The sequence below is a fragment of the Mustela nivalis genome (assembly GCF_964662115.1).
Source record: "Mustela nivalis genome assembly, chromosome: 2".
Classification (NCBI taxonomy): Eukaryota; Metazoa; Chordata; class Mammalia; order Carnivora; family Mustelidae; genus Mustela; species Mustela nivalis.
In genome coordinates, this window is record NC_139021.1 from 9,482,907 (window position 1) to 9,510,451 (window position 27,545).

The following is a 27,545-nucleotide window of genomic DNA, read 5'->3' on the forward strand; positions in this document are numbered from 1 at the left end:
ATGAGTCCATGTGTGTCTTTAAAAAGTCCACTTTTAAAATTGATCAAATCTTTAATGAATTATAAAAATTTCCTTCTAAAACAAAAATCCATTTTAAAAAACCAAAGGGTAATATGAGGTCAAGACACAGAACGGACATTGGGAAACCAAAGCCCTATATTGAGGCTCATCGTCTGGCCTGTGTGAGATTTCAGGTGGACACAAGTCAAGTCCCGTCTGGACATTGGTGTCCTCATCTGAATAGTGTTTCCCTGCTGGGGTGTCCTGCAGAGTGAACAGAACCATCAGATTGAATGAGTAGGAAGTTAACCATGATGTCGGATTGGAGGAACACTTATTTGTGACCTTGACTTATCCATAAATGGAATACCGACTGCTACCGAGCATAGTGGCAGGCACATAGTCGGTGCTCAATGCCTGCTTCACAAACGCATGAGCAAATGAGTTCTGAGCCCAACATGCTGTCATTGATGCAAATATGGCTCTCTCAGCATGATGTCTAGGACATACCAGATGAAGATTATTGGCCCATCTTAATGCACGCAGAGTGGACCTTCCAGCTGGTGTTGCTTCAATGTTTATTAGGCACACTTATTTCAAAGAGCCGTGGCTAGAGGTTGAACACCTGGATAGCTAATTGCATATCCCCAGCCATGCTGATAGGGTGGTAGGACCGAGAGAATGGAAGTGTGGTTGGGTATATGGTGGTGTCAGTGGAGGAGCAGCCAGGTCTGCAGAGAAACCGAGTGACCCAAGGCCCCTTTTGAGCACATGGTCTTAGTGGTCCTGGGGCTGTAACGAGCCTGCAGAGTTGGTCCCACACCCTGCCCCAGTCCTGCAGGGCAGTGTGTACATCTGTCTCTGGTCGTGCTTGGGGAAAATGGATGGGGGAGTTGGCGCCTCCTACAGAAATGGAAGCGAGGTGCAAGTGTGGGTGCAGAACCATCCCCCCAGGGGATGAAGAGCAGCAAAGATCTGCACAGCTGAAATCGAAGCCTACGGTTGTACGAGAAAACACCCTAATCAGGTTTTCAGAGAAAGAATAAAAATGGTGGACCACCAGATAGGCTTGTGGCACCCATGACGTTTTTTAGAAGAACCAACAAGACATGACCCTCACCCTGTCTCTGGTTTAGCTGCCTCTGTCCCCTGGGATGGGGAGATGCGCTCACTACTACATTGCGATTATAATTTATCGCTCTCCTTCACCCCCTCTTTCTCTCTCCTCCCCTACTCCCCTCTCCCTTCTCCTATATTATTTCAAACTCTGCCTGGCTAAAGAGCGAAGAGAAGGAACTGCTCTCCTCTCTTTCCCTGTAAAGTTCTTTGTGACGTAATCCCCTCCTTGTGTGTCTCTTTCAGAATAGACATGATTTTCACCCCTGGACCTCCATCTACCCCAAAACACAAGAAGTCTCAGAGAGGGGCAGCGTTCACCTACCCATCTCAGCAGTCTCCCAGGTGGGACCTGGGGACATGGACTGCGGCTGCATGGCCCGCCCCCATGCCCATATCTCAGCTCACTTCCTTTATGGCTGGGGGCAGTGGGGTTGGGGGTGGGGCAGGTTGCCGTTCCTCTCAGTAAAATGAAGATAAGAGCTTGAAGCTTATTCCGGTTTGGGGCTATTTGCAAGGGTGCCGTACTAAAGACTTACTGTCCCTCTTTCCAGACCATGTGGGCGACACTCCTTCTGTGGTTATTGAAAATAAACATAACCCTCAACGTGTTATAAAAGTGTAGAAGCCCCACGAATGTATTGGAACACAATAGAATAATACCTTGTGAGAGCAGAGTTGAGGCCATTTAGCATTTCCTGCCCCATTAGCCCTGTGTGGACCAAACCCCCTCACAGGGAAGGAAATCAGGTGTCAGGCCTCCGACAGCATGGTCACAAGCAGAGAGCTCTGTCCCTCCCTGGGGCAGTCCTGCTCTTCCCACACCAAGTGTTTGGAAGTGTTCCTTATACAGACCCCAGTGAACCAGGAGCAGTCCTGGATAAAGTCCACTGCCCAAATTTATACCTTCTTTATTCCCAGAAGTCTTCAGGACAGGGAACATGGATGAGTAAAGAAAGAACTCCCAGGAACCTTAGAGCAATAAGTTTCCCTACTATAAACAAAGCAAGGGTGCAAGCGGGATGAAGCATCTGACCTTCAGCCTCAGTTGGGGAGATGGAGTGAGGGGTGGTAGACCTGGGGCTCCTGGAGGGCACGCGCCCCACTTCAGGAAATCATCATCCTTCTGCTCTGCTCTGCTGTTGTTAATTTTAGGAATCGCTATCCTCTGGTTCTGAGGAGTCTAATTTTTCAAGAAACACTGAATATTCATATGTCATATATGAAATTCCTTACTTTTGAAATGGTTTACATGTTCTTAAAACTCTGCACAAGTGAAGGAAAAGACTGGTGGCCTGGAATGAGCACACAGGCCATGTCTGCTTTAGATCAAGACTGCTCAGGGACGCCTGGGTGGCTCAGTTGGTTAAGCAGCTGCCTTTGGCTCAGGTCATGATCCCAGCGTCCTGGGATCGAGTCCCACATCGGGCTCCTTGCTCCGGAGGGAGCCTGCTTCTCCCTCTGACTCTGCCTGCCTCTCTGCCTGTGCTTGCTTTTGCTCTCTCTCTCTTTGACAAATAAATAAATAAGATCTTTAAAAAAAAATAAATAAATCAAGACTGCTCAGCCCTGAGACAGGCCAGGGGTTGAGCAGGAGTCAAGAGCCCCTGAAAGAGAAAACCAGCTACCTTCATAGTGCCTGACACGATGGTTTTGAGCCCCAGCCAGGCTCCCCACAGGTTCGCTTCTCCTTTAGAACATAACCTGTACCACCAAGGAACCATCTCAATTCCATTCCCTACCAGAAGTCTCTTTTGCATCATTTTCCAGATCCCACATCTGTTTCCCCCATCCATCCAAATGGAACAGATGAGATATACCCACCATATAGAATTTCAAAGATTAGCCAACCCCCAGCCCAACCCAGTCTACCCTCCACACACTTAGAAGCTCTCAAACTTAGTCCAACACTGAAATCCAAAATACGTGATTCAAAGGCACCAAACCCTCTAGACATAGCACGCTGCTTTATTAATTTTGACCCAGCTTAATATTTGGCTTCATCTATTGCCACAGAGAATAGTAAGACCCCAGTGCTGAAGGCAGGAGAAGGCTAGCCTTTCCTGACTCCCTTGTGCCTCCAGAGCTGAGTGGGTCTTTTCCAAATTGCATAAGCGTGAGCATGGGGATGATAGCTCCAGGGGCCATAGTTGGCTCTGCCGAGACAGCCTGGCAAAGCACAAGCAGGTATGACGATCTTACCGACCGACGCGTTGGCTCTTTCCTAGGAATGAACCATATGTAGCCAGAGCATCCACTTCAGAAACTGAAGACCAAAGCATGATGGGGAAGTTCGTGAAAGTCGAAAGACAGGTGGGTCTTTCCTTTCCCTCACCAAAAAACAAGCTGTAGGACTTTTGTGTTCAAAGGTCATTTTTTTTTTCCTCCTAGGAAGGTAACAGTTGAATCTCTACCACTCAGAAAAGCGATGTGGAAATTACATCCCGAGTTAGCACACACTGACTGTGCAAGTTCATGCATTGTCCTGAGCCTCAGGGTGCCCATCTACAAAATGGGGATTCCGTTACCTTATAAGGTGACTATAAGGACTGAATGAGTTGGTACCCATGAATCGTGTGGAATAGCTGCTGGCACGCAGCAGGCCCTCAACAGATATAACTGCTCTTCGCAGCTATGGTCAGGGCAGAAAGAGAAGCCATTCCCACCCAGCACCCTATTGAGCTCACGTGTCCTCTTCCTCTGGGAAAGGATTTCTGTGAGCACAGCTGTACTCACTGAAGATGGGTCTGTCGGCTTCCATGAGGAGCCCTACCAGCCCTCGCGTTTTATTCATAACCCAGCATTGGACCTGTGCAAGAGAGGCAAGAGGAAATTTGGAGGATTACCCTTTCTTGGCATATCAAGAATATAATTTTTCATTTTTAAATTTTAATTTATAATCTCAGCTCTTCCATTTCCCAGCTCCGTGACCTTTGACAAACTATTTCCTCTCTCTGCCTCTGTTTCCTCACCTGTAAAAGAGAGATAATCACCTCCCAGAGCTGTTGGGAAATGAAATGAGTCAACATCTTTAAGGAGCATCAAGCAGAGTCAGGTACTTACTAGGTGCTCTAAGTATTAGTTACCATTAAGGCTCGGATACAGTCCCAGCCTCTACATGGTACTGTGCTACCTGGTCTTACCTGGAAGAAGGGGTGCTATCCTTGCCTGCAGTGCCTTCTGGGGAGTGTGAGTTGTCGGGAAGGGAACACCATACATGCATGTACACACACACACACACACACACACACACACACACACACGTGTGTATGCGCTCACAAAGATTGAGTCAGTTCCCAGGTTTTGCAGCTCGGAGCAAATACAACTTACCTGGCTGCAGCTCCCACTCCAAGGCCCCTAGCTGGGACCTCCAGTTCTAAGAGACACAGTTCTTGCTGCCCACTGCTCTTGGGTCTTAGAGGTTTGCACAGCCCATAGGAGGAACAGATACTAACCACCCACAGACTTCTATCTAAGTGAATATTTATTTGCAAATCAAGAACTCTTGCTCCTTGACCCAAATGGCAGCAGCAAAGCCATCTCCTCCAAGGATACCACTTGTCATCAGATCCCTTCTCTGGTCCCAGCTTTCACTTCCCAGAAAGCTCTTGCCAGGTTGTTTCTAGATTAGCACTAATCCATGTGTAGGGCTCCAAGGTAGGAAGCATGAAATAGTCCATTTTTGTAAAGATGATGATTTGCAGGAACCCTCCTGCTTTCCTGTGGTATTTCTTCCCAACCAGAAAAAGCCACCCCCATCCTGGAAAAGCAGTGACACCCACTTCCTTGTATCTCCCAGGTTCATGACATGGGGAAGAAACTGGACTTCCTGGTAGATATGCACCTGCAGCACATGGAAAGGCTGCAGGTGCACGTCACGGAATACTACCCGACCAAGGGCACCTCCTCACCTGCAGAGGTGGAGAAGCTAGAGGACAACAGAGATGCAGATCTAAAAACCATCATCTGCAACTATTCTGAGAAGGGCCCCCCCGAGGCCCCCTACAGCTTCCACCAGCTGCCCCTGGACAAAGTCGGCCCCTTTGGGTTTTTTGCCCATGACCCTGTGAACCTGCCCCGAGGAGGACCCAGTTCTGGAAAGGTTCAAGCAACACTTTCCTCCTCAGCAGCAACGTATGTGGAAAGGCCCACTGTCCTGCCTATCTTGACTCTTCTCGACTCCAGAGTGAGCTACCACTCCCAGGCTGAACTGCACGGCCCCTGCTTGGACCGGGTCTCCCCCCGACAGAGACAGAGCATCACGCGGGACAGTGACACGCCCCTGTCCCTGATGTCGGTCAACCATGAGGAGCTGGAGCGGTCTCCAAGTGGCTTCAGCATCTCCCAGGACAGAGATGATTACATGTTTGGCCCGAGTGGGGGATCGAGCTGGATGAGGGAGAAACGTTACCTCGCCGAGGGTGAGACAGACACGGACACGGACCCCTTCACCCCCAGTGGCTCCATACCTCTGTCATCCACAGGGGATGGGATTTCTGATTCAATGTGGACCCCTCCCAACAAGCCCATTTAGAAGGGGTCGTGGGCTGAGTTCTCCTTGTAATGTAGACAGACTTTGTATAGCTCACTTGCTCTCACACCCGACACTTGACGGTGAGATCACCAGTAGCTGCATCAAACACATGCATGTGCGTGGCGGCCCCCCACCAGGGCAGGGGCTTCTCACGGCCTTCCTCCTCCCCAGGTCACCACAGTGAAGCTGCTTCCTTTTAAGCATGGTTTGCATGACTTTACAATATATAAATGGTACCGCTAATCTCTTCTAGGATATACATTTATCTGCTGTTCTTAATTTAAATCATTATTGGACCAGGATGGGGAGAAATTATCGCCGAGCTGTGCTATCTGTCCGTTTGGTTGACTGCTGTGGGTTTTGGTTTGGTAAGCAGGGAATGTAGTTTAAGTTCTTTCTCGAACCACTGCCCCTTTGTGTAAAACAGACCAGTAATTAACTGTTTTCTAGAGTAAGCAAATAGTTTGGGAACAAAAATGCATTGCGAATCAAAGAGGGGGCCGACTGAGCTAAAACACTAAAGAAGAAATAAGACGGTCATTGCATATCCAAAGCCACGATTTTTTAAAATTATTTTTTGGGAAAAACTAACAAAACCATCTAAACGCTCTCAAAGGGACCTCATTTGCCCTGCCGTGGTCTGTGTCCTGCCTGTTCCCTCATCCCTGGTAATCCCACGTGTAGCATTTCGAGGGAGTTATGAATTGGCGGGGAGAAAACACACACACAAGTTCAAATAGTTTCCAATTTATGTAGCCAAAGATAATGAAATTTATCAGAAGTAGGGTGCCCTCTGGACAGGAGCTAAGATCAGTGCCTTTAAAATGAGGTTTCAACTCACATTCCTCCCCATGGTACTTGTACAAAATATCCATCTCAAATGAAAATTAGAAACCAGAAATTATCTGGTCCAAGTTTTCCTTTGTAAAAGTGAGAAACCTTTGGCTCGGGTAGAGACAAGCCTGGGGTCACCTCATTGTCCCCTGGAAATCTGGGACTCAAAGCTGGCTCACTCAATGTCCTGGTCTCCTGATACCACACAACTCTGCCCCTTATACAGTGGGACCCAGAAATTGTGCCAAGATAACTGGACTCTGTCGTGTAGCAAGCACCCACACCACAATTTTTTCAGCATGAGGGGGCTGTTTGCTCTTACTGCAAAAATTGCTTGCTTGATGCCTTGCATTTTGGTTCTAGGAGAATAAAACAAACACTTCAAGCAAGCAAACTTCAACATTTATTAGTATGCAAATGGGCAAAATTTTCAGAACCATCCAGTTTTACTCCTCCAGATTTTTTTAAATGACAAGTAGCCATAAGATTAGCCCAAGTGTAAGCAGACCCCCTGGAGAGCACTGCCCAAGTGAGTAAGTATTAATATTAAGCACAAGCCATCCTCTGGCCTCTTATGAGGTATCACTACTTTCTGAAACACTTAAGTGGAAGAGGTTTCTGTTAGGTTTGGGCTGGATTAGCTAAATTATGACACGACAGTATCACTGTCTCGCTCTTATCCCACATCTAAGCACTGGTTATGGGTGGTTGCCATGGTTACCATCAAAAATGATCAAGAGGGCCTGTCTACACGCAAATGATACTGATGTTTTCCTCAGTCTTGTCAAGAGCTGTGGTAGCTGCGGCAGACATCTGGTTGCTGCTTTCATCATGACCTGATGCAGGAAACTTGTACTTTGTTGGAGAGAACTAGTTTCTCAGATCTTGGTTTCTTTCAACACAAATCAACAGTACTGTGCAAAAGACTCAGAGTACCATAATAATGAAGGTGTGGTCCCTGACTTTAGAAATCATCAACAAAAGCCTGCCATTTTTACTTGGAGAATCTCACAGAGAGGCATCGGCATTGAAGTCTAAGGTGGGAAATACTCAAGAATGATCACGCAATTCAGACCTGAACCCTCCTCCTGTCCTATGGTTTTGCATTTGACCTTCTAGCAACCTGAAGGACAAAGGGAATGGATTATATGCATGAAAGTGCCATTGGAGTTAATGACCTAAGAAACCCTGTGCCCTTTCCTTAGGGTTTGGTTCTTGCTTCTGACCCTCCTAGAATCTTTTACTATAAGTGATTGAGCTACCTATCGTCTAATATGTTACTGTGTTTTTCTTTATGTACGTGAATTATTTGAGACAAAAAAAAATGGAGAATGACTCAAACTCTCCACATATGCACAAATTATGTTTACCTACTTTATTAATATTCTTACAGAACTGACAGGCCTCGGTGTCCTACCAACAGATGCATTTGCCAGGAACTCAATAGAGTTCTCAGGTGGACAAGTGAGACTTTTCATCCTCAAGCTAAAAATAGTTATCATGGATCCAAAGTTAGAGGACTGCCTTAGGTTCTTTGAAAAACCTACAAAGGATAAGAGTTTGTATTATTTCTTAAACCATAGGAGGGCAGTCTAACCTCCTCTGCTGGATCATAAGGCCAAGATGACAGGGATTGATTGGGTTTATGTCTGTTACCATCACATCTCCAACATGTGGTAAGCTGTCATTATCAGTGTAGACAAAGACAAAATACGTGATCATGAATAACTAAATGATAAGGCTTTTTAAGAGCTGTTCTTTCTCATCTAAGAAAAAAGAGAAAAATGAACTTCTTGAATGTTCAGTTTTGATGTCCCTTTAAAAGAAAAAAAAAAAAAAAAAAAGACCATTCCAGAAAAGCAAGCCAAAACTATTGAAGTCACCTGCTCACAGATAACATCATCACCTGGCTTGCATTGATGGAGAAGAAACTCAAGGTATAGGACTGAACTTAAGTTATGGGGAGAAACAATGTGTGCCTCCCTAAGGATCTTTCTGTCAGAAAAAAAGAAGAGCATGATGGAAAAATCCAACGGAACTGGTTAATAATGTGGCCTAAGATCATCTTGCTTCAGATATACTAGTGGTCCTGAAGCTGGCTGGGGAAGCTACAGTAGTTTTAGCAAAATCCCATGAAATCATGACAAATTAATTCCATTGTAAAAACTAGGAATAATTTCCTTAAGTGGAAGTGTAATCCCATTATAGGTGTTCCGTCTCTGTGTATCACAATACAATATAGGAAGACTTTAAGAAGTCATTTTTTAGGAGGATCAAAATGAATGAGAGACAGCTATCTTCTGAATGTTAGGTAAGACGTGACCAGTCGGGCTGAGAAGAAAGTACTTGAGATCAATGTGCATTTTGACCATCAAACACCAGCACACAAGCAAACCTGAAAATTTTAAGGAAAATAATTGTGGGAGGAAAAGAAAAAAAAAAAAGCATCAACTTGAGCAAGTTCTATTCACTGACTATACTTTTTCTGGGAACTGAGAGCTTGGACTTAGTAGATAGAACAATGATATATTGAAACTCTAGTTTCAGTGAAAGAATCTTGAAAACTGCCAAGATATACTATAGTTTAAGATGAGCTCATTAGTCAATAATTAAAGCATTATGCTTTGCCTGTTTTGTGCAGGGAAGTTCCCAGACACTGTAAGTTGAAAGAATAATTAATTGTAGGAAATCCTATTATTATAGGATCTACTCACAATTTGCAAGGCAATTCTAAATCCATGTCACTCTACTGATAATATAAAAACATGTGTTTGTTTATTCATTTACGAGATTTACTAAGCACCATTGTCTTCTAGGCACTATGTAACACACTGGAAATTCAGAGGTAAGAAAACTGCAGTTCCTGCCACCAAAAAGCTAGGAATCTGGTGGCCTCAAATATTGGAGTTCCCTTGAAACTATGTCTACCAGGAATGGAAAGTATCTGATTTTATCCCTGAAGACAACTACACAGATAGGAGCTCTTCCTCACTTAAAATCAATGGGAGATTGAGCAGGGAGTAAAGTGAAAGCAAGAATTCTCCATCAAAATGGTAATGACCCCATCAGCTCAGGGAAGACTGAGTGGTTGAATGAGTGGTTTCAGTTTGGGTTCAGTGCTTTCAGCTTTATAGCTCCAAATACGTTGTATACAAAGGAGGCTTTAGAGTATCAGAACTTTCTAGAGTATCTAGCTTTTCTAGAGTATCAGAGCTTTCTCCTCCTCTTCAAATCCCTACAATTATTGAGTCCAGACAAGAAGCTGGGTTACTTCCATTTCACTGTGTTGACCAAGAGAAGCTTATGGTACAAACCAAGACACAACATCTATTTCAAGAAAAAGGTGTCCCTCTGCCTGTAGTACTCTGCTAATAAAATTCTCCTGGAGCAAGAGTAGAAATCTGTTCAGTGGTCTAAAAAGTTGACTGCACTTTGGACAGTACTGACAAGCACACCCCCGCTTACCCCAGAAGCTGCCCTGCAGCTGGTCTTTGTTTTCTGTGAATATGCTCTCAAGGCACTTAGGACCATATGGATTTTCTTTGTTTTCTCAACCCCAGGCATCCTTAGGAATTTGCCTCATGTCCTCACTCATCCTTGAAGACTTGCTTATTTGGGTATGAACTTTTTAAAAGATTAGAAGTCCTTTCCTTGTATCCAAATCACCCAGTGTTCCACTGCTACTGATATTATGCTACTGAAAACCAAATCAATGGTCCCCTAAACAAGTCCTCTAACCTGATGTTGAGGTGAGAACATGCTAGGGACCAGGCTATCTCTATAGTTTTAGTGGTTTGGGAAGACCAACAGTGGGAATCTCAAAGAGACAGGAAGGATATAGACATGGCATGGATGAAAATTTGAGACACTTGCAAGTATTTGACTTTCTAGGTCTGTTTTGACTTTCAAATGGAACAGTTGGTATATGTAAAGACTCTAATACATATACACATACATATGGGGACTGTCATATGTATTTATTTTTAATACTCTGTGTGGACTCCACTGTCTCAGTCCTCAGTACTATCTATGAACTCCAAATTTACCCCCCTGGAAAATCCTCTTCTTAGAAAAAGAACAGTGGAAATGCCATCCTGATTCAGGAACTTTTACAGGGGCTTTTTTCAAAAAGTACATCTCTATAAATGAAATGAAGAAGGGCAGGACTGTTGAAATGAAGGTTGGGTTGCAGTGGCTGAGTTGTGGCAGTTCCATTGGACCCACAATACCACATGTTGAACCATTCTCTCAAAGAATGATCTGTAGGAGGCAAAGTCAAATAGCAGGAACCATTAAATGTGAAGGAACTAGTGGCTACAACGAGGAAAAGTTAACCATGCCATGATGTCTATCATACAATATCCTAGCAATGAATGGAGAACTTCCAGAAGAAGGAGTTCAAGCTCTCTCAAACTCTCTCCAGGGAGATTTGTTCCTAGCCTCTAACAACCTCAGTTTTGTTATTCCTATAGGAAAATTGTGACTAGTGTCTTGCTTCATTGTCACAGATGCAGGGAGATACAATTTCATAGATTCCCAAAAGCTCAGAACAAGAATAAACCTTGATTAGAAGAAAAACCACCTCTCTTCTTAGATCAAGAAGCAGAGGCTCAGCATAAAAGGAATCACACTAGTCACCCAATGGCTGAATAAGTGATTGGGTGGCAGAGTGAATCAAGAACCCAGGTCTCCTAAATCCTGGTCCAGATATTGGAGATCAAACACTGACAGTCACATAGCAACCAAGAAGAAAACATTGTGGATCAGCCCAGAAGATGAAGGATAACCTCTTAGCCTACTCAAGAAACTGCTAAACCAGACACATTGGTTGGAATTTATTCCCATCTATGGAATATGATTGACCTCATGCCTTGAAAGGCAATGTTCCTTCTCCCCTAATCCTGTTGACCTCCAAAGTCCTGGCACAAATCACTGCTACTGTGAGCAGGTGAGAAAAGAAATAAAGAACAACCTCATAGCCATGAAGGCACTCCCCTCCACTTCTCTGACCTCTGCTACTTTGTCCCCTCCTTGTCCTGCCAAGCCTGGACTGGTTCAGCTCTTTGGCCCATTGCTTGGACTTATTCAGTTCCAGAGCCATGCCTCAGGTGGTTTCCTCATCTGTAAGCCAATTCTTTTGCAGGATTTTGCCTTCAAAAAAAGTTAACAAGTTTGATTTAGGAGAGGGGATGTGATTTCTTTGGGGATCAATATGACCTCAAGGCATTAGCTCTACTAAAGTGTCCCTTCATGGTGGGATCTCTGGTCCTCACGCCTTGTTTCTCCTGCTTTGTCCAAGAGAATGCCCCTCTTGGCTGGGTCACAACTGGTACTTTAGGGTTGTCCCCAAAAGCTACAAAGAAGCAGACAGGATTCACCTTAAGACACCTTATGTTTGTGTAACTGTGAAATTATTTTAGAAAGTAAACAGGCCCCCCTGTTGGCTTAAATGAGGATTAGCATTGTTGGTTTCCACTTATGCTTTGCTTGGGACAGATTTGTCAGAATTTGGCGCAGCTCCCCAATAGCCCTTGCTAAACCCTGTAGAAGGATATTTAGGTATTCTGAGTTGGTCTGAACTGGAAACCCCTAAGGCAAAGTCAGAAAGATGGCAGTAATTTTAGACTATCATTCCACCTGTCTTTCTAGCCTCTAAATAGTCCTGTTCTGGGAAAATAAGTCAAACATGGGTCCTATACAAGAATAACCTGAGTGTGACTCATAATTAAGCAGTCAAAAGCCTGGCCTAGTGCTTGGGAATATAATTGTAATTCCTCTTAGGTGTGGTCAAATGTACTCTGTACTCTGATGTACATCTGTACTCTGATGCCTTGAGAGGAGTGAACAATGAAACCATGTTTTCTTCCAATGTCTCACTCTACCCACAAGACAGGTCCAGGAAGGGGAGAGAAACTTATCCTAACCTGTCTTTGTGAGTTGCATGTGATGTGATGGCTCTCTCTCTTGACTTCTTGCTGTCCTTACCACAACCTCATGTGGGTGGTGTCAATGTCTCCATCATAGTTTGAAGAAACTGAACCTGAGGAGGAAAATACCTTGCCAAACATACCATGATTATAGAAGCAGAGCTGAGGTTGTAACCAAAGCTCATGTACCTTCAAAGATTATTCTCCACCGATCACACCTCCCAGGTCAATGGAAACGCTCCCACATCATGCCCTGTGGCCCTCCCCCATGCCTTGCCCTTCCATGCCTAGTGGACTTTAGAGTACAACAATCAGACCCATTGGTTCCCCAGAGAGAACCAATGTCAGCTGCTCTGCTCAACTGATCAGTGGGTCTTACCTGTTCCTTTGAGTAGGTTCACAATTCAGCTGTCAGTGGCAGAAAATAATGCCACATAAAACTTTCACCTTGTTCATGGTAGAATCCATTATTTCTTGAAGCTTGGTATGGCTGCAGATAATCCCACAAGTGCCCCTTGTTCTCTGCCCTGTACACCCCCACCCAGAATCTTCTGTCATTGATTTATCTAAACAAATTTGAATGTCCTTCCTGACTCTGGTCTTCTGTCTCTAGTCTGTACCTTTATTTCAGGCCTTGGAAATCCTACAGAGACAGGTGAGTCTGCAGAAACATTCTTTGGGAGACAGAATGCTCATAACAGTTGTGTTTCTCTTCCTCAATATTAAAAAGATCACAGTTCCCCAGTGAGAAGTCAACTTGATGTGGTAATTGAACCCTATTTCCCCTCTGAATACTTTTCCAAAGAAAGGGAGAGCAGCTCCACCCTCTATGTACCTGGGAAGGTTAAGAATCCACATGGGGAGGACAAAGTCCAAGATTGGTGGCAGCCATGTTCCAAGCATCAGAGCTCTTACTGTTGGAGACATGAGGCAGACTCTGACCCATCTTAAAAATCACCTTAGAAAGATGGGCCTACTTCATCAGATCTGTCAATCATTTCCTATTTTACAGAGAAAAATTCTCTCTATGTTGCTTTCAATAAGATACGGCTATTCTTTTTCTTTTTCCTTTTTCTTTCTAATGTAGCTGTGATGGAAAAGACCAATCTCTGCCTAGCAGGTTGAGGTTTCCAGTAACATAAATCCATTGTATTTGATTTGGGATTGTATTTTCTTTAACCCCCTTTAATGGCATAGAATTCTGGTGCCTTGCTCCCTGAATTTTGTCTCCATGCTACAAGTAGGCTTTCTTCACATTCTGGCTTACACGGGAACACGACTATTCCACAAGTGGCCTTTAGTGCTCTTTATAATATGATTTCCTGTAATTTTTAAATTGTATGTGTAATTTCTATTCTGGCTCTGTCCAATATTTGAACAACTTTACTAGGTTGATTTCCATATATATTATGCAAACACTTCTTACCTGATTTTTTATGTTCTATCTTAAAACAAATACTGCACCACTTATTAATAAATAGACATTTCAATGATCATGATGATGTTGGAGTGATGTTTAAGTGATGTTTACTTCATTGATGATGTGGAGTGACATGCAGTCTGTTACTGGTTGTGGGAGGGAGTGAATGAGGAGGCATGAGCATATTAGTAAATGTAAGAAAAGAAGCAATTGAGTGGGAGAGGTGTGAGAGAATAAAGACACAAGAAAGAAACTGTGATTGATGGAGTAAAGAGTGAAACTCATAGCCATGAAAAGTACATGATATGAATTGCACTCCTCCTCAGAAACAGCCACTATACACAGGCTGGAAGTATAGCATTTAGTGAAATATTATCCAATCATCACAGTTTTAAGATATCATTACTCCCACTTTATAGATGAGGAACTTGAAGTCCAGAAACAAAAAGAGATCTGGCCAAGATCAGACACTAAAAAGGGGAAGAGTCACAATTGGAACCCAGGACCACCTACCCCCAACCCCAAGCCTCATGCTACTCCCTTTATAGAAGCTTCACCTCCTAAGCCATGTGGGATGAAGAACAGATGGGTGGCTTAGAGAGACTATGGGGGAGGAAGTCAGGAAAGCTCACATCAGATTGCCTTTCCCTAGTGTCAATAAGTAGGAAGGAATGTTTTCTCAGGAGGAAGGAGTGGGTGTGGGAAACCCTAGGGAGTTACTGAATCTTTTGATGCCTTGGTTCACCATCTGGAAGGTGGGGAATTTGAATTGATGTCTGTAGAGAAGTCAGCAAAAGCTCTAACACAGAAAATGTTCAGTGAGTGTCAGTTTTTTACTCTATCCTGTTCCCACATGCCAGGTTGGCTTAATTTGGGTTTCCAAAAGAATAGAGACAGGATGGTGGGTACAAGGAGTTTATTTGGAAAGTAATCCCAGAAAACACAACTGAGAGATTGAAGATAGTGGAACAGGAAGGGAGATAAGCCAATAAATAATGAGATAATCCTATGGGTAACTGAGCTCAGTTTTACCAGGACCCCCATGAGAACCTGTGTAAAATGTACCAAAGGGTCATTTTACCTTAGGATAAGAATATGAGGCATTCATCCACTGACCCCCATTCTTTTGTGGTTGAGTTTTTCACCAGGGGTGCTAAATCCCCTACTCTATCAAGTTTCCCTGTGCTACAACAGAGCAAGCCCCAAAATACCAAAACCCTGAGGCAGAAGAGCAGAGAGACATGGCCAGCGGAGCTGTCAGCAAACTGCAGTCTGTCTAGCACAACACAGGGGGTGAACTCAGGGGTGGGCAGAAGGAACACAGGGTGAAGTGACAGAAGCATCTGGTACACAAGCCTCCTTGAAAACACTACACACACAAAGGCAAGCTAGGTTGCCACAATTCAATCTGTAAAACAAAGGACAAATTTGGCCAACACTGGGCAAGCTAGTCACAGTGCCCAAGAACATGATTCATTCATAAAATGGTACCGTAGTGCCCAGGAACCAGACTACGTAACTGCTTTTATTCTAGAAGGTCATCATCCAGCTCCAAGGTCCACATCTGTCATCAGAAAGGTCTGTGGCTGACTTTTCCATTATGAGAAGAGCCTTTAGTCTGCAGTGACATACTCCTCCCCAACAAAACTTACCCACCTCAAGTCACATGCAACTGTACAACAGAGAAAGAGCATGAAAATCATATCCCTGAGAAAATCTCTTTCCATCTGCACAAATGGAGCAACAGCCCATTCATAGCCCAGCATCCCAGATACTCCTGGGAGCCAGATATCATTCCTACTAATGTCAGCTCCCAACAATGAACATGGCCATCTAATTGTCAGGGGACCCAATGGCTTCCCCTCACTGAAGCCGTGTAGTGTGTCCCCCCTGAGAAAAGTTCAATTGTCCTTGGATCCTGCTTCTACATCACTTATGAAAACATTCCCAGCAGTTCATCTTCTGGTTCTGGGTAGGTCAGAGTTAGGCCAGTGGGGGGCAAGGGAGTTGGCAGAGGGAACAGGAGTTAAAGATGAAATTAGAGAAGCAGCAAGTCAGGTTGTGAATGGCCTCCTGGGCCATTATAAGGACATTTGCTTTCACTCAGAGTCAGATGGGAAGTCACTGCAGGGCTTTGGATAGAGGTGACTAGACCTGATTTATACTAAAAAGAGATTCTCTGGCCACTATATTGAGAATCTACTAACAGCAAAGGCAGAATAAGGGAGGTTAATCAGAGGCCACAGCATGAGTAATAATTCAGGTGAGAGCCGAGAATGGCTTGGACCAGAGTGGAAGTACCAGAAGTGGTAAGAATGTTTAGAATTTGGGTATATTTGAAGAGTCTAAAATGAGAGGTCTGTTGATGAATTGGTTGTGAGTTGTGAGAGAAGCAGAAGAATCTAGGGTGATTGTAAAATTCTTTATGGAGTACTTGGAAGAATGAAGGTATCATTAACTGAGATAGGAATAGATTAGGGAAGGGGCTGGTTTTGTAATAAGGACATGGGTTTGCTTTGTTTTGTTTTTTAAATAGGTTCCATGCCCAGTATAGAGCCCAGTGAAGGGCGTGAACTCATGATCCTAAGTTCAAGACCTGAACTGAGATCAAGAGTTAGACGTTTAAATTTGCACCACTGGGTATTTACCCCAAAGATACAGATGTAGTGAAAAGAAAGGCCATCTGTACCCCAATGTTTATAGCAGCAATGGCCATGGTCACCAAACTGTGGAAAGAACCAAGATGCCCTTCAATGGTAGAATGCATAAGGAAAGAACCAAGATGCCCTTTAACGGACGAATGGGTAAGGAAGATGTGGTCCATATACACTATGGAGTATTATGCCTCCATCAGAAAGGATGAATACCCAACTTTTGTAGCAACATGGACGGGACTGTAAGAGATTATGCTGAGTGAATAAGTCAAGCAGAGAGAGTCAATTATCATATGGTTTCACTTATTTGTGAAGCATAACAAATAACATGGAGGACAAGGGGAGATGGAGAGGAGAAGGGAGCTGAGGGAAATTGGAAGGGGAGGTGAACCATGAGAGACTATGGACTCTGAAAAACAACCTGAGGGTTTTGAAGGGGCAGAGAGTAGGAGGTTGGGGGAACCTGGTGGTGGGTATTAAGGAGGGCACAGATTGCATAGAGCACTGGGTGTGGTGCAAAAACAATGAATACTGTTATGCTGAAAAGAAATAAAAAAATTTTTTAAAAAAGGGTTAGATGCTTAGCCAACTGAGCCACCCGTGTGCCCCAAAATTAGCTTTTTTACATGTTAAATTTGAAATGCTTGTGAGGCATCTAGTGGAAATGTTTTGTACATGGGTGAGGGTGTAGTTAAGGAGATTCTTAGGGGCTGAAGCTGCATTTCTGTATGTCTTCTACCTATTGATCAATCCTTCAATCAATCAGTTCAACAACATATAAATAACATGAGAAAAAATGATAACCCCAAGTGAGCAAGTATAGAGGGGAAAAAAGAAGACATCCATGGACTGGTACCCTGTAATGTCCAGCAGTGAGGGAGATGAGGGAACCCCAGCTAGGGAGACTGAGCAGAGCAGTTGATGAGACAGAAGAAAAGCAGGGAGGTGTGATGCTGGGGATGCCAAGTGCGGACCTGGTCTCAAGGAGCAAGGAGTCAACTGGTGGTACCAAGTGCTACTGAGAAGTTGAGTGAGAGAAGGAGTTGACCATGTGGAGGTCATGGTGACCTTGGCAAGGCCAGTCCTGCTGGGATGCTGGTCTGATAGCAGTAACCTTGAGAAAGAGGAGAAGAACAGGGGCTTTGAGTAGAGATGGCCCATGGTGACCATTTCAGGTGAGCAATTCTATGCATCTAGTACGTTCACTGTTGGGCAATCATCACCCCATCCACCTCCGGAGCTCTTTTCATCTTGTAAAATGGAAACTGTGTCCCCGTTAAACACTAACTATACATTCCCTCTACCTAGTCTGGCAATCCCCATTCTACTTTCTTTCTCTAGGGTTTTGACTAGTCTAGGGACCTCATTTAAAGTGGAATCATGCAATATTTGTCTTTTTGTACTGCATTTTTAAGTGTCCAAAACTGAAGCTTAGAGAGGTTAAGCAGCTGATGAAGGCCACACAGCCTGCCAGCATAGAAGCCAGACCAGGGCTGTAGCGTTTGTTCTCCCTGTCTCACCCAGAAATGCTTTTATAAGCACAACAGGCATGTCTCACAGGAATCAGCCAAAAGTGTGGAAGTGTAATCTTTCCAGGCAGATAATGGTAAAAATGATCAAGTATTTGCCAGCAACCAGGTGCTGTAAGCACTCTCCTTGTGACCATTCAATCCTGATAACCTTCTGTGGAGGCTACTGTCATGATCTCCGCTCAGTTACTTGGAGGTAACTCATCTCCCCAGATAGAACTGTACAAGCCTGGAGAGCAAGAGCTCTCTACCTGCTTATTCAGAGCTGGGTCCCAACACCCCTCCCAGGTGACATGACTGTCTTGTGGTACTCCTGTAGAGAAGATTTGGCCTTGTCCTCTCCAACAACATCCCCTACACCTCCCCCATCTCCTGGGAGGGTTTCAGCCAGTCTGAACCACCTGCCTTTTCTATTTGCTCCAGGGCTGTGCTAACATCCATGGTCTCTGTACAGCTTCTGCCTCTGGCCCCCATAGCAGCAGCACCTGTGGGCTCATCAGAAATGCAAATTCTCTGGCCCCAGCCAGATCAGACTCTGAAACTCTGGGGCCATGCCCAGCAATCTGGATTTTAATAAGCCCTCTAGAAGATTATTTTTTTTAAGATTTTGTTTGTTCGTTTGTTTTAGAGATGGGGGGGATGAGCAGAGGGAGAGGGACAAGTAGACTCCACACTGAGTGAGGGCCCAATGCGGGGCTCAGTCTCACAACCTTGAGATCATGACCTGAGCTGAAACCAAGAGCTAGGACATTTAACTGACTGAGCCACCTAGGCGCCCCCTCCAGAAAATTCTGATACACATTGAAGTCTGCAGAATCACTACTCTCCCCTACTCTTTAGCTCTGAAATATTTATTATGCATGTGTCATTTAAAATCTTGGCCCTCCAGAAAGCTTTCCTTGACATGCTTCAGATCAACAGTGGTGGCCATCTCTGGTGCTGTCACACTCTTGGGTGTCTCGCTCATGCCATGACTCACAGACAGTGAGCTCCCTGGGGGCAAGGACAGAGAACTGTCCACCAGTGTGTCCATAGTCCTTAGCATGACATCTGCCTTGAGTAGGAGTTCAAGGAACATTGAGTAAGAAAGAGAAACCCAACGAGTCCCTTTCAGCATCTACATTCCAGGAGTCATTTGAGATGCAGATTGAATGAGGCAGACCAATAAATAAAGAGTGTTAGGCCCTGAAAATAAAAAAAGGCTATTAATAGGAGTCCTCTGAGAACCCAGTGAAAAACCAAGGGCAAAGAACAAACATTCACGTGCTCTGTCATCCAACTGCTGGTTGTCATGGGTGGGGGCTGAGGTTGCAGGATGCTTCAAGTATGGGGACACCTGCCTGAAGGTAGGCACAGGCTCCTGAGGGGGACAGACAAGCACACAGATCACCCCAGGACAGCAGGAGAAGACAAATGCAAATGCAGTACCCTTAATGAGACGGAGGGTATCTGAGAACCTTCCCGGTAGCAGCACGTCTGAAGCGAAGACAAAGAGGATGAGGCGAGGCTCGAAACCAGAACCCCAAGATCACTCAGCGGGGGGTCGGCATGTCCCTCTCTCTCCCCCTCCCTCCCTCCCTCCCTCCCTCCTGTTCATGCTCTCTCTCTCTCAAATAAACAAATAAAATCTTTGAAAAAAAAAAAAAAAAGAAGAAGAAGAAAGAAAGGAGAAAAAAGAGGATGAGGTGAAGTTGGGGGTGTGGGTCGATGAAAGGAGCAAGTAGCAGCCAAAGGCCTATTTTTTTTTTTTTTAAAGATTTATTTATTTGACAGAGAGAAATCACAAGTAGACAGAGAGGCAGCCAGAGAGAGAGAGAGGGAAGCAAGCTCCCTGCCGAGCAGAGAGCTCGATGCAGGACCCGATCCCAGGACCCTGAGATCATGACCTGAGCCGAAGGCAGCGGCTTAATCCACTGAGCCACCCAGGCTCCCCCAAAGGCCTATTTTTAAAGCATGAATTAGATCAGGTCTCTCTTTTGTTTAAACCCTCCCATAGCTGCTTCCAGCAGCTGAGTTAAATCCCAGTCCCTCACCCTAGCCCACAGGACTTCTGATTCTCTGGTACGATGATCTCATGCTGCTTTCACCCTTGCTCATAGGCTTCCAGCCAGAGGAAGGTTCTTGGGAAGAGGAGTGACAAGGATGTGATTTGAGTAAGAATCCCAGGCCGTCTGGTGTTGATGGAGAAGAACGTGTGAGGTCAAGGGTGACAAGATAGGGGGAGGGAGGAGGCTAGTATCTGATGGTGGAGAAGTCTACATGGGTTGGACTAGCACAGCCAGGCTTTATCTGAGAGGGGATAAGGAGCCCATGAAGGGGGAGTGTCATGGTCAGTGTTGTGGTCTGGGAAAATCACTTCAATTTTCAGTGGTGGCCTTATCCAACATGGTAGCCATCAGCCACGGGTGGCGATCGAACATTTAAAATAAGACTAGTTCGAACTGAAAGATGCTATGAGGGCAAAATACCTGCTTTTGAAGTCTCAGTACAGAAAAATCTTATTAATAATTTTTAATGTTGATTTTAATGCTGAGATACTACTTGAGAGATACTGCGTTAACTAAAATATGTTCTTACAATTAATTTCACCTGATTCATTTTTACTTTTTAAATGGACTTTTAGATGATTTTAAGTTTCATATGTAGTTTGCATTATATTTCTACTGGGCAGAAATAGAGAGGGTGGACCAAAAAGAATAAAGACCAGTTAGGAGATTTTATCAAAGGTCTAACTGAATAACAATTGATTTATTTACTCCTTCGATGAATATTTATGTCGAGCGCTATACTAGATTCTGGAACATGGTGGAGAATATGACAGAAGAAGGCTCTGGTCCCGTGAATCTGACATCTCTGGCAGAGGAAACAGACCATAATCAAACCAATAAATAAATGGGATCATTAGAATTTATAATGATAAGCAGAAAATTACAACAGCATCTTTTGGTGACATATACTCCCTTGTAGGCAGTGTTTAAACCGATAACTGAAGGCTAGGAAGGAGCCAGTCCTTAAGAAGGTCAGGGAAGAGCATTCCAATCAGAGGGAACAGCAAGTGAAAAGTATCTGGTGCTGTCACTACCAGGCTATGAACAAGGGACAAATACTGTGAGAGGTAGCTAAAGACTTAGGAAGAGGGGAGGCTTGTGAGCCCTTGTGGGCCAGGGTAGAGAGGTGGAATTTTATTCCAGGTATGGGGAAAGCTATGGGAGAATTTTTTTAAAAATATTTTATTTATTTATTTGACACAGAGAGAGAGAGAGAGATCACAAGTAGGCAGAGGCAGGCAGAGAGAGAGGTGGAAGCAGGCTCCCTGCCGAGCAGAGAGCCCAACGTGGGGCTCGATCCCAGGACCCTGGGGTCATGACCTGAGCCGGAGGCAGAGGCTTTAACCCACTGAGCCACCCAGGCGCCCCAAGCTATGGGAGAATTTTAAGCAGACTCTGACCTGATCCAATTCATGCTTTAGAAAGATTTCTCTGATCACATATTTGTTATTCTATGGATATGAAATGTCCAGGAAAGACCAATCTATAGGAATGAAAAGTAGATCATTGCCCGCAGCTGGAGTAGGGGTAGGAGGAGTAACCATAAATGGGCACAAAGAATCTTACTGGGGTGACACAGATGTTCTAAAACTAGATTGTGGTGATGTTAGGCAACTTGTTAAATTACCTAGAAGCCATTGAATTGTACACTGAAAACAGGTGGATTTAATAGCGTGCAAATTGTACCTCTGCAAAGTTGTTTAAAACAAGATCTCTCAGCTGGTGTAAGGGAAATTGGTTTAGGGAGGCAAGGGTGACAACCTAACAGGAGAACCAGCAGCTAGACAAGAAAAATCAACCTTGAATTTGGCTGGAAATAGTGGAAGGAATTTGACTCAGCAGGTGTTTCCCGGCCTGAGGTGTGCAAACATTTCCTGTAAAGGGCTGGATAGTCAGTATTTCAGGCTGGTGGACCATATGTCTCTGACACAACTCCTCAGCTCTGTCCCTCTTAGCACAAACACTGCCCCAGAGAGCATGTAAATGAGTAAGAGTTGCAATGTGCTAATAAAACTTTATTTGTGGACACCAAACTGTGAATTCCTTACCATCTTAATGGTTCACAAAATATGATTCTTCTTTTTATTTTTTTTTCAACCATTTAAAACTGTAACACCATTTTGAGCCTTAGAAAAACATGCAGCAAGGCAAGGCTTGCCTGCCCTGCTCTGGACACTTGCTAAAACTGACCGATGGTTTCTAGCCATTTCTTCAAAAGACTTCCGCTGGCCTGTATGCCAGGTGATATCTGGCTAACAGACCTTTACAACAGGAAGGGAAAATCATCACCTCGTGGTCCTGTTCTGCTCCTTCAGTACACGTAATTACTGTCAGAAGAGGCTTCCCGTCACACTCAATCGGTGCATTGTGGTTGTGCTCACGGAGTCTATTCAGTCCTTAGCAAAGGCATTTTTTTTTTTTTTCCAATGGGGTTGATCCTGTTTCACCGCCCTGAGTTCTCGGTAGGATTATTATTTCTTTTTTTCTTTTTTTCTGAAGGATTTAAAGCAAAGTTATCAAGTCTTTCCCCACCCCACCCTCTGTGTCTTTCACTAAGAACTCATATAAACCCCACAGCTCTGACTTCGCTGTTAATCTTCCTGGCTGCTTAAATTCTTTGAAGTCATTTATTCTGCTCAGAAGACAGGTAAGTCATATATTGTACTTACTTTAAAACCCTTTGGTTTCCTCTCTTCCCCAAAGCACGAAACCAGATAAGGGATGCCCCTGCTCTCATTCCCTGGCTTTGGGCTGCTGGCTGCGGAATGATAGGAGAAAGTTCCTATCACCCACCATCTACACTGCACTTAAACTAAGACCCACCTTTTGATCACAGCCTCTTTCTGGTTTTTTTTTTTTTTTCCCCTTAAGCTGTTGATTAGAATCTTAAGGCAGTCATCAGGTGGAAGGAAGGCTTGTCCTCACATCTATGATAAATGAAACATCATTTTTAATAAAAAAAAAAAATGCAATGAAGATGAAAGAATGCCCTAAAAACTGGCTGATAGCAAAGCAACAGCTAAAAATTATCCTTTTCTTAGTGGCCAAAGAATCACATACTGGGTGGTGAAACAGACTGGGGTTTCAGTCCAGGCTCTTTGGCTGTGTTCTGTAGGACCAGTGGCTTGTCTGAGCCGTGATCTCCTCAAACATATTAGACAATCAGCAGATATTAGATTCTTCACTTCTTTTTCTGCATTAGCACAAAGAGGCAAAAACTCACCTTCCGGCATCGTCTCCAGAGCCTTGGAGCCGACTGCTGGCCTGAGCGTGAAGCCAGCTGCCGCTTAGTGGTTTAAGGACGTTGGGCAAGTTGTCTGACACCCCCAAGCCTCTCTGGGTCCTCTGCAGGAAGAGGAAGCTGATCCTTGCGTGCAAGTTGCTGAGTGCATGGATAGTAAGGTTCTGAGAACCATGAAGCTCTCACTATGGCTGACCCAAACGAGGTGGGACTTCTGTGTTAGTTTTCCCCTTTCCATGGAGCATGGCAATTATTCTGTAACTGATTGGGCATCTTTTGGCTGCAAAGTACAGTGAGGGAGGTAGTTTTCTTTGGCCGGCCAAACGAACCTTGGTGGGTCTGTGATCTCTGTTAACTGGAAGCAACACCATGTTTAATAAAGGCTCCAGCAGCTTTGTTCCCTCCATACACATTTCCAGCTCCAGGGCTATTGCCAATAAAGTGCAGACATATTGTGAATTTACTTGACAAGACTCCTGGGCTGATTCCTGGCTCATCGAGTGTATCAGCACTTCTCTTCCTTTCGCCCAGGAGCGTGACTGGATTTCTAACCCCTTCGGACCCTTGGGCCCAAAATACTTGGAAATGATTAATTCTGTTTGTTTACAATAACAAAACTTTCCTGGCACTTGGGGGTGTACCTAGAAGAGGACGTGGGTAGAGGGGAACATGGTGAAAAAGGAAACAGACTTTTGTATCTGAAAGACTGTGGTTGAAACACAGTACTCCCACTTAGGAGCCATCGGACCACCAGCACAGGATTCCACCTTTGATCCCTGGGCCCTGTCCCATATGATGGGAATATCTTTGTCTTTCCCAAGGGATGCTTGAGAAGGTAAAATACCAGACATGCTGCCCCAAAATGGAGGTTCCACAAGTTATACTGTTGGAAAGGAAAAATATGTTTTCTCTACCCTCTTAGGTTCATGGACTGGGGCCATGCAAATTGAACTGACAAAAGACATATTAACAGGGGAAAAGGTTTATGTCCTATGCATATGGTGGGCCTCCCAGAAATGAAATGAAAAGATCTGGTCAGGCCCTGAGGCTTGCCTATCATTTTAACAGAAGGATGATAAATTTGCGGGGAAGTGACAAGGAGAGGGAAAGGGTTTGGAGCTCCTAGGGTGCTAAATTGTGGGAAGGTAAAGATAGGAGGAAACAAATGGAAGATAGAAATTATTTTGGTGTAAGATCGCTTTTGTGTGTGCAGGCCCATTTTGGTGTAAATTTCTAGGGAGGGGGGTTTTATGACAGTTCTCATTTTCAGAAGTTTGTGGACTTGGGGCACTTGGGTGACTGAGTCAGTTAAGTGTCTGCCTTCGGCTCAGGTCATTATCTCAGAGCCCTGGGATTGAGCCCCATGTAGGGTGCCCTGCTCAGAAGGAAGTCTGCTTCTCTGTTTTCTCCTTCTGCTGCTCCCCCGGCTTGTGCTTTCTCATTCTTTCTATCTCAAATAAATGAATAAAATCTTGCGGGAAGAAAAGTTTCTGGTCTTAATCAGATAAGAGAGGCTCTGGGAAGGCTTATTTCTGCATCTGCTCATTCTCATTGGCCTTTGGTGGCATCTTTGGGGGCAGCATGTTCTGATCTTTGTCAGCACATTATTATTTTTGTCAAATTGTCATATGACTAGCTTTTCTGCCAAAGCCACTGAAGAAAACAATGGTTCATGAATAATTACCCAGTAAGAGCCACGGGGAATGCACTGAAATGGTAAGTTAGTTTGAGGTTAAATTTTGGGGGATCTGATCCAGTCTTTGTAGGATAGAACTTTGAGGACTGTATTTCTACCGAATGAGGAATCTGATCTGTCCTGCTGTGGGCATGCCGACGTCTTTTAAGACCACCACTTCTGCTGGTTAAATGTACACGTCGTGCTTGTTCTGTGCCAGACACTGTGTATTATGTTTGACCAGTAACAGATTTTAGTTCTCAGGATAATGTTGGGGAGAAACTGAGGCACAGAGAGGCTCAGGGACTGGCACCGCTAGCAAATGGCAGGACCAGGAAGCAAACCCAGGCAGCTGGGCTCCAGGGTCAGGCTGGTCATGCCCTGCACTCCGCAGCTGCTTTTGAGTGAACGAAGGTCAAGTGCCTTAACCCAGACAACATCAGTCAATGGCCAACTCAAGATTAAAATCAAGTGCCTATGACCTAACCCCAGCCCCTCCTTCTTCCCTAGAGGGGCCCACGGTGGCCTAGGCTCCCCAGGGGTCATTGAGAGGCGATTGACCTTCTTAGTTTGGCTTGAAAGGCAAAATCCAGCCAGTTCTGCTGGTGTAAGCCATAGAGTGAACAGAGCCTGCCTGGCCCCATGAACCCCTGTACACAGCCTCTGTCTCTCTCCATCTTCTCATTGTTCCTTTCTGGGGTCCGATGGGGCTAAAAGCAAAGAGCAGCTTAGATGGGGCACTCAGCAACCTGGAGATGCTTGAACAAGGAGGGAGAGCTGTCTGCCGGCTAGAGGATGTGACATTCACAGTTCTCAGCTCATGTGTTCAGTCGACGAACTCAGTTTATGCAGGAGAGACTTCCCCAGACAGTACGCCTGGGTCAGTGTCACATCCAGCCTGTGGTAAAAGCAAGTTCTCTTTAGGAAAACTCTCCCACTTTCCAAACTAGGGTCATTCCAAAGATTGCTTGAGATATATTAAAGAAGTTATTCATCGTTTATCTCAAATTCAAACGTAACTGGGTGTTCTATATTTTCCTTTGCTTGGTTTGGCAACCCCGCCCCAAACACACAGCTGATTGAGCCAATGGCCAAAAATAAAAAACTAGACACAAGGAAAAATACATTTTTCTCCAAGAAAAAAAATCAATAAAAAATGTGCATCCTTAAGGTAATAACTGTTAATGTATTTACTCTTTGTAAATGGAAGACAGTGGTTAACACAGTGAAGCAGGAGTCAAAAAAAGGAAATGTATACATTATAAAGATACAGATAATTATTTTTCAACTATTTATTTTCCCTGTTCAAGCCTCTGCTACCGAGTGGGGCCCCAGATAGAGATGGGGACCGGGAGGGAGAGCAAAAGGAAAGAAAAAGATAAGAGAACAGAAGAGAAATTAAGATTCCTAAGTATCTACCCTAGCCCAGAGATTGTGGTAGGGACCATATTTCTTGATCTCATTTAATCTTCATGAAATATCTTCAAGGTGGCTATGACTCTGTCCATTTTACACACAAAGCCCAGAAAGGTGAGGTGATGTTTTCATAGCAGTCGAGGTACAAGGAAAGAATCTTCACGAGTTCCCCATGTCACCTGCCCACCTCACCGCCATACCCCTTTGCTGGAGAATGTGCTAAGTCCTGGACTCACCAGTTTGTCTCTCTGTCTCTCCCTCATCCCCATTATAAATCTCTCTGTGGAGAACATAGCTCATTTGGCCTTGTGTGTGAATTAATTGCTCATGTGTCTGTCTCCTCTAAGCTATAGATCAGCTTGAGGAAAAGGGCATGTCTGATCTGTCCTTGTATCACCATTCTGCACACAATGACTGGAATATGTATTGAGCACCTACTATGTGCCTGACGCTGGATAAAATGCTTTGGACTCATTAGCTTAAATCTTCACAAAGACCAAGTAAACTAGGTTTCTTAGCCCCATTTTGCAGATGAGGAAAGAAGATTCAGAGAGTCAACAGATTTATGAGACTAAGAGGACTCCTAGGAAGCCCTGGTCTCTTGCCCCCTGCTAAGGACTCTCTCTGTCCAGGGTGGCATTTAGAAAAAATGCCATTCTAGTATCTACCCGTAATTCAAAAGCATTTTAAATGTTTACCAGGATGTTTCAAGAAAATTCTAAAGGTGATTCCATCCCGAACAGACAGCAGAACTTCTTCAAATACATTTTGCTAAGAAGATGCTCAGTTCCTGGGACATTTTCCCATCCCCAGGACATTTTCTCTTGACTTTGCTCTTTCTCTCCAAAGTCTATTCCATTGTCTACCAATGGCAAATTTCTGCTCTCTTCAGAGCAAGTCTGTGCAGTCTGTATGTTAAATGGGCATTACATGAATATTTATATATGCAGATACTGCAATTACTAAGTGGTAACCTCACTTGCATGGGGCAGCATTCTGTGTGTTGTCCGACACACAGAAAGCATTCAGTAACTTTTCACCATTATTCTTATTACTCTCAGCTTTGCAGCTTGAACTCTCATGCTGGTTCTGTAGAGCAAATGCCTGTCACACTGTGTTGCAGACAAGGAAGGAAAGTGAATACTCTCATG

At 44.4% G+C, this 27,545-nt stretch overlaps 2 protein-coding genes across 2 annotated transcripts in view; both read left to right on the forward strand.

Annotated features, from left to right (window-relative positions):
- The window catches only part of KCNQ3 (potassium voltage-gated channel subfamily Q member 3), a 296,787-nt gene extending 282,882 nt beyond the window's left edge, over positions 1-13,905 (forward strand). The window contains 3 exon segments of the mRNA XM_082719646.1: positions 1,363-1,461; positions 3,345-3,429; positions 4,916-13,905. Of these exon segments, the coding sequence (XP_082575772.1) occupies positions 1,363-1,461; positions 3,345-3,429; positions 4,916-5,650 (919 nt within the window). The 3' untranslated portion in view covers positions 5,651-13,905.
- Positions 13,906-24,956: 11,051 nt separating this feature from the next.
- The window catches only part of HHLA1 (HHLA1 neighbor of OC90), a gene marked incomplete at its 3' end in the record, with an annotated part of 35,988 nt that continues 33,399 nt past the window's right edge, over positions 24,957-27,545 (forward strand). Inside the window, exon 1 of the mRNA XM_082719074.1 lies at positions 24,957-25,019. Coding sequence (XP_082575200.1) covers positions 25,017-25,019 — 3 coding nt within the window. The 5' untranslated portion in view covers positions 24,957-25,016. The remainder of the gene's footprint in view (positions 25,020-27,545) is intronic.